The 11732-nt window shown below is 50.5% G+C and overlaps 1 protein-coding gene across 1 annotated transcript; it reads left to right on the top strand.

Annotated features, from left to right (window-relative positions):
• The first annotated feature begins 235 nt into the window (after positions 1-235).
• LOC149366216 (uncharacterized) lies at positions 236-5504 on the top strand. The gene has a single exon (XM_089569905.1). It carries the CDS (start codon positions 277-279, stop codon positions 4594-4596), a length of 4320 nt encoding a protein of 1439 aa, XP_089426031.1. The 5' UTR covers positions 236-276; the 3' UTR covers positions 4597-5504.
• The last annotated feature ends 6228 nt before the right edge of the window (positions 5505-11732 follow it).

Genomic DNA, 11732 nt, shown 5'->3' with positions numbered 1-11732 from the left:
CACGGGTGAGCGGGATTCCTTGCGTACTTCTGAGGTGGTTATGGCTCATGTGTAAACGGGCGTATGGTGTTGACAAGGAGCATGATGGCGAGCTCAGATCGCAGACAGGAAAATGCGAGTGCATTAAAGGGGATGGCTACAGAGGGCTATGATCAGCCAGGCGAAACGTCAGAGGGCGATGATCAGTTAGGCGAAACGTCGCAGCAGGACGCAGCGACATCAGAGCCGATAGCAGAAACGCTACAAAGGGTAGCTGCAACGGCGGGTTCCGATGCTATGGCAATCCGCCGCATGGAACTGGATTTCGAGCTTGCGAAGCATAAGCTCGAAGTCGAATCTCGAGAGCGCATCGAATTGCAGAAACTTGGGATAGCGATGACAGGTGGCCGGCAGACCCCCTTGATATCGGAATCAGGGGAACAACGGCGAACGGGCCTCGACCCAGTCTCCCAATGCGCCAAAGTCCTAAAGGGACTCAAGTTGCCGGGCGACGCGGACGTACCGCTTTGGTTTGACGAGGTGGAAAGAGTTTTCACGACGTACGATGTGCCGGAAAACAGCCGCGTACACTTGATCATGCCGACGCTGACCGAGCGTGTGCGGTATTTGCTTCGCGGTCTTAAGGACGACGAGTGCAGCGACTACGAGTCAGTGAAGGCGGCCGTATTAAGCGAGCTAAAGCTGACCCCCGTCGAGTACTTGGATCGGTTCGAACGCGCCGCAAAGCGTAAGGAGGAAACTTGGGCCCAATTTGCCTCTCGCGTGAAGACATACTTTCACTATTACCTTCGTTCGAGGGAGGCAGACACTAAGGAAGATGTGGTGGCTCTCGTCGTAGCCGATCGCATGAAAGCTAGCCTAAGCACCGAGGGTCTGGAGTATGTGCGCCTCCGCGAGGGGGAAAAGTGGGCGAAACCGGATGAGTTATCGCAGATGCTTCAGACTTTCGAGCAAGCGAAAGGAAAGGGGCGCGCGGTGCGACCAACGACCGTACACGCGGAGAAAGAAAGGTCCCCATGCCCACCTTCAAGCAGTGACATCAAGCGGCAGGCACAGTGTTATGTGTGCCGCGCAGGGGGTCACCGCGCTAAAGACTGCCCCCGCGCTGCGCAGAACGCGCAGAGAAATGATAAGCGCGCCCGGGCTCAGAAGGTAGCCGTCGCCAGCGCGGACGCTCCCGAAACCGCTGGGTCGGCCTACTCCCACAGGACTCTGGTTGCAGAAATTAAATCCCCGAGATCGCCAGAAGAAGCGCGCAAATCGAAGCTGCAGCAGGTAGAGATCGAATGCGGCGGAGTACCGACAACGGCGATTATAGACACCGGTAGTGAAATAACGGTAGTCCGAGAAAGCCTTGTGCCAGACGCGTCTCATGAGCCGTCCGGGAAGATAAAGCTTGGCTCAGCTTTCGGGGAAACAGTAGAAGCGAAGCTAGTTACGCTCGCAATCAGTATGAGGCGGCGCCCCACGCTTGTAGCTCGTCCAGAGGCAGTACGTGTCGTGTGCGCAATTACGGGCAAGCTCGCGGAGGGAGTGGACTGCTTGCTCTCGCGAGAAGACTGGGAGCTGCTAGCACAGTGCGAACACAGCAACGAAGCGGTCGCCCGGAGCGACGCACACGTTACAGCTGGCCCTACTACAGCATCTTTCACCGTTGTCAGGGAGACTTTAGAGCCGGTCTCAACGACAGGCGCGACCCACGCGAACGATTCGCAGGCAGGCGAACCGGAGAACAAAGAGTTGGCCGTCACATCAGGCGAGCAACATGAAGAAGGTAGTGACGGGTGCCCCGCCGAAGTCCGGCGCTCAACGCGTGACGATGAAGACGAGGCCCCAGAGCAGCGCGAGAGCTTCCGTTCGGCACAGCTGTCAGATGAAAGCCTTAAGAAAGCTTGGGCTGATGCAAAAATAGGAAAAGGGGGCATGTTCATCGCGGATGGTCTGCTATATCACTGGGATTCTGTCGCAGGAACCAAAGTCAAGCAGCTTGCGCTACCCGTGACAAGACGCGAAGAGGTTCTCTCTCTAGCCCACGAATCTCTTTGGGGAGGGCATTTGGGACCAAAAAAGACGAGGGCAAGAATCAAGTACAGTTTTTTTTGGCCCGGTTTAGAGGCAGATGTGGCGCAACTCTGCAAGACGTGTCACGCTTGTCAGGTACGGTCAGATAGGCGGCTCAGAGACAGAGTGCCTATCACGCCCCTCACTAGGCCCGACCATCCATTTCAGGTAGTAAACGTCGACATCATCGGGCCAATCGATACGCCCTCAGGTCGGGGTCATAGGTACGCTCTTTGTCTGGTTGATTTGTGCACGCGGTGGCCCGAAGTGGTCTGTCTGCGTTCACTCACCGCAAGAGCAACATGCGACGCCCTGCTGGCAATTTTTAGCCGCACCGGTATCCCGGAAGTGGTATGCTCAGACCAGGGAACTAACTTCACGGCGCAGCTAACTCGGGAGATGTTGGCAAAGTTAGGATGCGCGCCGCGCTTTTCAACTCCAGAACACCCGGAGAGCAACGGGACTGTAGAGAGATGGAATCGTGTCTTGAAAAACATGCTATTCCATGTAATACAGAAAGACCCTAAAAACTGGGATAGACTCGTGCCGTTCGTCCTCTGGGCGTACAGGGAAGTGCCCCATGACACTACAGGCGTTGCCCCATTCCGACTCCTTTACGGCAGGAACCCTACGGGGCCATTGGCCATTTTGCAGCGCACTTGGACGGGCGAGCAACCGCTCCCAGACACGCTAAGGGAGGAACCCGCGAAATACCTCAGACAGCTACGGGAGCAGCTGGAGATTGCCGCGGAGGTAGCGGGGCTGACGGCAAGCGCACGCCAAGGAAGCTACGCGCAGGCATACAATAGGCAGGCACGAAACAAGGTCTTTAATGTCGGAGATCAAGTCCTCCTTTTCGACACCGACCGCGAGAGCAAACTGGCTCCGAAATGGCTGGGACCCTACGTCATAACCGCGCGTGAAAGGCAGAATTCCTACCGACTCGAAACCGGAGCGCGAACCTCGCCACTGGTGCATGCTAATAGGCTTCGGCCTTACTACGCGCGGGTTAGCCACGTTGGCGTCGTTTTCGACGAGGACACAGATTTTGGAGAAATTGAATGCACACCACGCCCTGCGTCCGCGCGGTCAGGTGCATTCTCGATCGAGTGGGAGAAACTGGCACATTTGGACTCTCAGCAGCGCGCCGACATCGCGAAACTCTTCGGCGGTCACTCGGACCTATTCAACGAGACACCGGGAGCCGCAGAAGTGGGATTGCACAGGATCGAGCTGCACGATGGGTATCAGCCAAAACGCGCCTTCCCATATCGCGTACCCGCGCTCCTTAGGGACGAGGTCGGCCGCCAGGTAAACGAGTTGTTAGACTTGGGTCTAGTATATCCAGTAGAAAGTGAGCATGCTCATCCGGTGGTGTGCGTTGGCAAAAAGGACGGCTCAGTGCGTATGTGTATCGACTACCGTGCGCTGAACGCGGCTACACGTACTGACGCCTTCCCGATGACACCCCCGCAGGAGTTAATTATGAGGGTCGGCAGCGCAAAGTTCATTACTCTCGTAGATTTGAGACGCGGTTATTGGCAGGTACCAGTGGCCCTCGAGAGTCAGCATTTGACTGCCTTCGTAACCCACGAAGGGCAGTACGCTTGGCGCGTCATGCCATTTGGGTTAAAAAATGCCGCTGCAACATTCCAGCGAATGATGAATACGCTGCTGTCGAGACACCAGAGCTACGCGGCGGCATATCTCGATGATATCGCCATTTTCTCCGCTTCGTGGCAGCAGCACCTGAAGCATTTAAGCATCGTGCTCGGCTTACTACGCGAAGCTAAACTGAAGGTAAGCCCCGAGAAGTGCCAGATCGCACAAGCTCAGATCAAGTACTTGGGTCACGTCGTGGGTGGCGGTACACACGGACCGGACCCCGATAAGCTAGCCGCTGTTCGCGACCTTGCGCCGCCTACTACGAAAAAGCAGCTGCGAAGCCTGCTTGGGCTATGCGGGTACTACCGCGAATACGTAGAGAACTACGCTGAGGTCGCTGCACCGCTCACATCCTTGACGAAGCGAGGCGTGCCAAACGCGATTCCTTGGACTCGGGAAGCGCAGGAAGCTTTTGCTCAGCTTAAAACGTCGCTTTGCGAAGCTGCAGCGCTAAATACCCCTAATATGCTCAAGCCATACTGGCTGTTCACGGATGCGTCCGCGATCGCGGCCGGAGCTTGCCTGGCCCAGATGGGAGACTCGGGGAGAGAGGAGCCGGTCGCCTTCGCCAGCCACCGGTTCACTACAACCCAAACCCGCTGGTCGACAATCGAGCGCGAGGCATTTGCCATCATTTGGGCGCTCAAGAAATTCGACCATTGGTTGTTCGGAGCACAGGTTAACGTGGTCTCCGACCACAATCCCTTATCCTATCTAACGACGAGCACGCCTCATGGGGCAAAACTGGCAAGGTGGGCGCTGGCCTTGCAGCGCTACAATGTCGTTGTGACACACAGGAAAGGCACCTGTAACGGCAACGCCGACGCGTTGTCTCGCGTCCCTAGCACGAGCTGGGGTAAGGAGCAATGAGCCATGGCCCCTCGGGCTACGTGAATGTTCCCGTTCACCCGCTGCAATTTGTGATGTGATCGGTGATCTGTGGCCAGAACTCTGTGCAAGGATGCTTGCATGCCCCTGACTCTCGTACTGTGACGGATATCGTGTATGCTCTGTGTATAGTCCATGAGTGTTTTTGTGCGGTATCGGCGAGTTGTATCTTTGTGACCCGAGAGCCGTTTTTCAGCATGTCAATTTCTTTCTATGCATATTGTGTTTGTAGACAGCCGCGATCTTTTGTTGATCTTATCTAAACGAGCGGACTCCCAAGCTCGTTTATCCTCTCAGGGGGGACGTGTAAGATCGCGCCTCGTACACGACCTCGCTGGCTCTCCCCTTTGTACTTCCCGCGTGGCTCGCGCAGTGCAGCAACAAATGCGGAAGCAATTACCGGCATGGGGAGGACGCCACTTTGGAACGCAGCCGTGACGCCCCGGGCAGAGGGCGCACGTGCGGCGTGGCGTTGCCGTCCCGAAAGGGGTGGTCTCGCTCCCACCGCGACTGATCAAAGGACTGATCCGCTGACTGATAGCGTTGTAGCCATGCGGGGAGGTAGACAAAGGTCTTCCGGTTGGACGCAGCACGAGAGGGTGGCCGCCTTGAGGCAGTTACGCACGTGCATGCACTTAAGATGAAAAGTGCGTTCTTGGGGGAAGGCGAGGGTGTTGCGTGGAGAGCGTTTTACGAATGTTTTCTTGATTTGTTTATTTATTTATTCGAGCCCTGGTTTCGAGGCTATGCCCAACCCACAGGGCCGTGGCTACTGCGAAATTAAGTAGCGATTGGTTGATCAAAGACTGGGGCGGGTCAAGAGAAATGACCGCCCCAGCGCCTTTGTTTATGTACGTAATAAAAACGGAAGGAAAAGCCAGGTATGGCAGTCGCAACGAGGCTCCGTGCTTAGCACGTACGGAAAACTTCTAGGCTCTAACCGAGACCGCCGGTCGATGAGTAAGATTTTCCGAAGTTGTATCTCTGTGTGAGATAAGTCCCAACCAGGCCCCGTGCTTAGCACGTAAGGAAAACTTCTAGGCTCTAACCGAGACCGCCGGTCGATGAGTAAGATTTTCCCGAAGTTGTATCTCTGTGTGAGATAGTATCTCTGTGTGAGATAAGTGCCTTCTAAGTTACAGTACTTGAACGTCTGTGTGACTTCACGCTTCTGCAACTGAGTTTGCCTTGTACTCTGTAAATATAATTTCCCTTTCGTACCTTCTGCTTCTGGACTCCTGTGCTTCAAAACACCACCGAACAACTCACGTTTGGAGGAGGCTGAACTCCCCCGAAGAAAAGCAAACGAACCTGAAGAAGGAAGAGAATTTACTCATAGCAAAGCGGCAAACACTCTAACCACGAATACTCCTACATGGGAGTAAGCCATCCTATAGCGCAATCCTTTTCATCGAAGGGGGGGGGGGGGGGGGGGGTGTTAGAGGGCAGATTACTCCATTTTTACTTCTTTGTGTTTTGAGTGTAGGCATTCAGCTCCTACCCATGGCAATGGCTTAGCGGCTATGGGGTCCAGCTCCCGAACCCAAGATCACGGAATCGAACTCTGACCGCGAAGGCCATGTTTCGATGGAGGTGAAATGAAAAAAAAAATCAATGCGATGTCAGCGCATGCTAAATAACCCCAGCTTGTCGAAGTTAATCCTGAGGCCTCCCACAGGGCGGCCCTCGTAACCCGAATGCAGTTTGGGGACGTTAAACCCAACATAACTATTAGTGACTGACGCAAATAATGATACTAAATATTACGGGGCCAGTTAAGGCAGCTTATGAGGAAAATGCGATAGTGGTGCGTTGTGGATCACAGATGAAAGTTGGTCAATACGACGACATCCAAAGCACAGAGCGAGAAACTCACGAGTTAAACACGTGAGATAGTCGGACGTGGGTTCCTTAGATGTATCGTAATGCATCGTGTTGATTTGCCACTGTATCTATTATAGTTTGTACATAGTTTATATACGGAGAGCATTGCATCACTGTAATAAATACAACGTTTTGAAAATAAAAGAAATGGCCTGGTAGTCTAATGCATGGGCCAAAGAAGCTGATTTGGCCGCTCCATTGCGGGTTGAAGTCTAGCCGGGGTCATAAAGTTTTTATTTAGTTAGTTGTTACATCTTCCGCTCAACTGACCCTCCGAAACCCCCTGCTGCGCTTGTCCTCTCCGGCAGCATTGTAGATACTGCCGCAGCCTCACAGCTCTCCTTGGGTGGTGATGGGTTATGAAATTTGGCGCCATCATGTGATTGGTACTTTGATGTCACGTGGCTCTAATGACGTCACAGCTCTCGACCAATCACTCAATTTCATGACAGAGAACGTCAGGGTTTGGTCTGAATGACAGTTTAAATGCCATCGCATTTAAAATGCGAAGGACTCGAGATAGACATTAGTGGCCTTACTGGCGCACACGAGAATATCGAAAAGTTTCTCTCAGTGCATCCTGAATTTAGTACGGCAGGTGTGAAATGTTAATTTAAACTGTAGACGAGTGGACAGAGACAGCAATGACATTTTCAGAATCGGTACTGCGTTTTGGTCTTGTAATATGGTACATTTTTTCCCTCGGTCACGAAGTCCTACTTTGGTGATTGAGTCCTGGGATATGCCAGGCCAATTGCATTTAGGAGCAGCTTTCCTTTTAGTCTCCTGTACTTGCGCGACTCTTCTTCTCGTTCTCGCGTCTTAACGGACGCCGAAACTGCAATTCTACGTCTGCATGCAAAAGCATAGTATTGAATACTTACTTCTTTCACTTGCTCTTCGAATGCAATTAGGGCATCGGAGAAGTTCCTGAGGTCTATGTCGCTAATATCAGGCTTTAATAACTTTGCTGCTGCCCTTATTGCCTCCTCTGACGACTCCTCCTCGACGGCGATGAAGCGCAGCTGGAAAGTGCAAGGCATCCTGTGCTCAGTTTGAGTAGGCAACAAAGAATAGAGGTCGCATTAGGAGAACGGTGCATTTGAGTTTAATCAGCAGGCAGCGATTAATCAGTGCTCCGTCTTCCCACTTGTATCCATATATGATTGAAGATTAAGCTCCTGGTATGGACGTTGTCCAATGTAATCTACAAATTTTGCGCCGGAAGGCGCTAAGGTAGTTCTACTTCTGCTTGTTCTAGTGGTACCATAGCTTGATGTCTCTATGGTTGATATAGGGTTCGTGGTTGGGTTTCATAAAAACACAAAATGAACAAGGGAACGGGACGCCTCACGGTGCTTGCCAACATTTCGGCAAGAGGACTTGCCCTCATCAGGGCACAGAGTTGATAATTGTCACAGCTTAATTTAGACCTTTACTCCGAGGTGGAGGGCCTGGTTAGGGAGAACAGAGGTGTAGAGATGGAGAAATAGGTTGCCGAACGCTGCCTCCATCGCGTCGCTCAATTGTTCCAGTTAGACATAGCATGTCTCAGTGATCTCACTAGACCGCTGTAATGTCAAACACAGAGCGCTCATAATTTTGGAGATATTGTTTTGTTTGTTTACTTGTTCATTGAACCTTACAGGCCCGGAAGGACATTTGTGTAAGGGGGGTTACAATATCAAAGTGGATCACAGTAAACAAGGGCCAAAACACTGCTTAGCGCGTTGATACAAAACAAGCTTGTAGAATTCTTAAGCATTAATAGAATATGCATGGTCACTACTGAATAGAATAACCGGAGAAGCATAAAAATATACAAGACAATATATACAGAAGGAATGCAAGCTTGGCGACAATAGAGGTGTATTATTCTAGCATTACAAGCTAATGAATTGCTCACTGAATGAAACAGGGTTCTTTAACGACGCAATGAAATCAGGAACGTAAATCCAAAGTGATATGGCGCTGACGATGGTTGCTAACGAAGGCGCTAAAGGGAGATTTGTTTTCTCCGTCTTCATCTTTCTTCTTTGGCATTTCTGCAGTAGTATATAATTCACTTACTCTGATGACATGCTGTAGCGGATTGTTGCTGTCGTCTGTGACCGATAAGTCAAAAATTGGCAAAAGGCCGAGATTCAAGAGAAGCTCCGTGCAGTTCGTCCAGTTGTACGGATGGCTCGTGGTTTCAGATATTATTGGCCACTCCGAAAACCCAGTCGCGTTCAGCACGTACAGGACATCGTCCCGGCTGACATTCTGGTTTGGATACTCTAAATGAGAGGTACATAGAAAGTGTCAGACTGGGGAAGAAAAAGGTTTTCTTTTTGAGTGATAGTGAGTGCCGATAAAAAACGACGTTTCCTTCTCCCCAGAAGGATAGATTGTTGGTCCAGTTTATGGCATGTTACTGAGGAAGTTTAGCGCGGAATCTGAAGATGGACAGTGACGCACGCAAAAAAGAGCGCAAACTTGCAATTGAATATTTATTTTATCTTAAAACCAGACAATGAAAGGCGCATATGCTCCTACACCACACACACCTCGTCAAAAACTGTGCGCTCTTTGTCAAGCCCGATGTGCTTGATATCATTAGATAAAGTGCACACAGCTGTTCCAAGACTGGCCTCTAATGGGGTGCATGGGATAGTAGCACACTGCGGCTTTATCTGTCAGAGTCTGCAATAATGCCTTCGTAGGGCTGAAGGTCATCATCATCATCAACCTCACTGCGCCCCTGCAGGACAAAAGCCTCTCCCATATCTCTCTAATTAACCCTGTCTTGCACCAGCTGCGGCCAACATGTACTAGCAAGTTTCTTAATCTCATCCTGCCCACCTAACTTTCTGCTTCTCTTGGCTTCCCTTCTTCTTCTCTTGGAATCCAATCCGTTACCCTTAAGGACCAGCGGTTATCTTGCCTTCGCATTACATGCCCTACCCAAGCCCACTTCTTGCACTTGATTTCGGTTTGGTTTGGTTAATGGGGTTTAACGTCCCAAAGCGACTAAGGCTATGAGAGATGCTGTAGTGGAGGGCTCCGGAAATTTCGACCACCTGGGGTTCTTTAACGTGCACTGACATCGCACAGTACACGGGCCTCTAGAATTTCTCCTCCAAAGAAATTCTAGCCGCCGCGGCCGGGATCGAACCCGCGTCTTTTGGGTCAGCAGCCGAGCACCGTAACCGCTGAGCCACCGCGGCGGCGCACTTGATTTCGATTGGGATGTTATTAACCACCGTTAATTCCCTCACCCACTCTTTCGTCTTTCTGTCTCTTAACATTAAACCTACCACTTTTCTTTCCATAGCTCGCTGCGTTCTCCTTAACTTAAGCTGAACCCACTTTGTTAGCCTCCATGTGTCTGCCCCATAGGTGAGTACCGGCAAGATACAGCTGTTGAATACTTTCCTGTTGAGGGATATTAGTAAACTGCCATTCATGATCTGAGAGCCTGCCAAATGCGCTCCATCCCATTCTTATTCTTCTTGTTATTTCGCTTTCGCGATCCGGATCTGAGGTCACTATCTGCGTTAAGTAATGGTATTGCCTTACCACTTCCAGCACCTCGCAACCAATTGGAAACTGCAGCTCCCTTCCGAGACTTGAAAATTACTTTGGTTTTCTGCATGTTAATTTTTAACCCCACCATTCTGCTCTGCCCGTCTAACTCATTGATCATGCTTTGCAGTTCATCTCCGGAGTGACTTAGCAAGGCAAAGTCACCAGCGAATCGCAGATTTACAAGGTATTCTTCACTAACTCTTATCCCCGACTGTTTGCAACCCAGGCCTCCGAATACCTGCTGTAAGCAGGCGGTGAACAGCATTGGAGAGATCATGTCACCCTGCCTGACACTCTCCTTTATTGGAGTTTTACTGCTGAGTTTATGAAGGACTATGTAGGCTGCGCGGCCGTTAAAGATATGTTCCAGTACTTTTACGTAAGGCTGCAGTATGTTTACTTAAGGTAGTGGGAAAACTTAAACGAGAACTTGAGCACAAGGGATTCAGAAATTAAGTTTGAGAATTCACGCAACGAGTAATTTCTGTGCCAATACACGGTATAAATAGAAGTTCAGACCTATAAAAGGCCAGCAGAACCGCAAAATTTCTTGAGCATGTTTTATTTCTAATGTTCCAAATCAGGGGAAAATCAAATAAAGTGGTAAATTGGTTTTTGAGGAAAGGAAATGGCGCAGTATCTGTCTCACATATCTCGGCAGACACCTGAACCGCGCCGTAAGGAAAGGGAGGAAGGAAGGTAGGAGTGAAAGAAGAAAGAGAGAAACAGGTGCCGTGTTGGAGGTCTCCGGAATAATTTCGACCGCCTGGGGATCTTTAACGTGCACTGACATCGCACAGCAGACGGACGCCTCTTGCGTTTCGCCTCCATCGAAACGCGGCCGCCGCGGTCGGGTTCGAACCCGGGTACTCCGGCTCGGTAGATGAGCGCCTTACCACTGATCCACCGCGGTGGGTGGAGAAACCAAGCCTTATCAGTGTATTGGCTGAGCGTCACTTTAGTGAATGAGGAAAGGAAAAATAATGAACGTGAAACCTTGCTTCAACAAAACCATCATAATGTCTGGTGGCACGAATCCACGCGTTGTATGCGCTGCTGATATTGTGGCCTATGCTCTAGCCAAACAAACACAAAAAGGTCATGTTTTGCAAGAACACGCATCATTAACAGGTCACGTACCCAGGCAGGAATTGTAGAGTACTGCGGCTTTGTCTGTTACACTCTGGTTGGACTTGACTATGGGCATGCTCATTAAAATGCCTGAAACCAAACAAAACATTATTTTACTGTGTTCTCCAAGAAGCGGCAATGGAAAAGGAGCTTACTTTTGTATATGAGAACTTTATCAATTTCGCTACGAAAATCGCTTCAGTCATTATTAATAAATCGGCATGTAAGTGTGGTAATAATTTAATAGATTACTTTTTATATCCTTCGAGTCTGCTTAGGTATTTTTCCAGCCACTTTAACACACAAAAGTGGAGGAGATGTTTAAATAATCCCCTTAATTTCATCTGATGGACATCCTGTTGTCTATGATGTAAGGGGGGGGGGGGGGGGGGGGTAGAGATTTGTGGCACTCTTTGTGTCGTTTCTAGGTACGGACGAAACGTTATTCATTTCAGAAACAGTAGAGCTGAACAAACCGGAAACTGATCTACTGCTTTGAAAGATGACTTCGTCTAAGGTGTTTCGGATAAAGC

This window comes from Amblyomma mixtum, chromosome 1 (genome assembly GCF_055824585.1).
Source record: "Amblyomma mixtum isolate Tamu chromosome 1, ASM5582458v1, whole genome shotgun sequence".
Lineage (NCBI taxonomy): Eukaryota > Metazoa > Arthropoda > Arachnida > Ixodida > Ixodidae > Amblyomma > Amblyomma mixtum.
The sequence above is the reverse complement of the archived record's forward strand: the minus strand, read 5'-3'. Positions and strand labels throughout refer to the sequence as shown.

Bases quoted from the DNA above. Each gene is read 5' to 3' on its own strand.
- LOC149366216 (XM_089569905.1), top strand. From the start codon at position 277: ATGGCAATCCGCCGCATGGAACTGGATTTCGAGCTTGCGAAGCATAAG.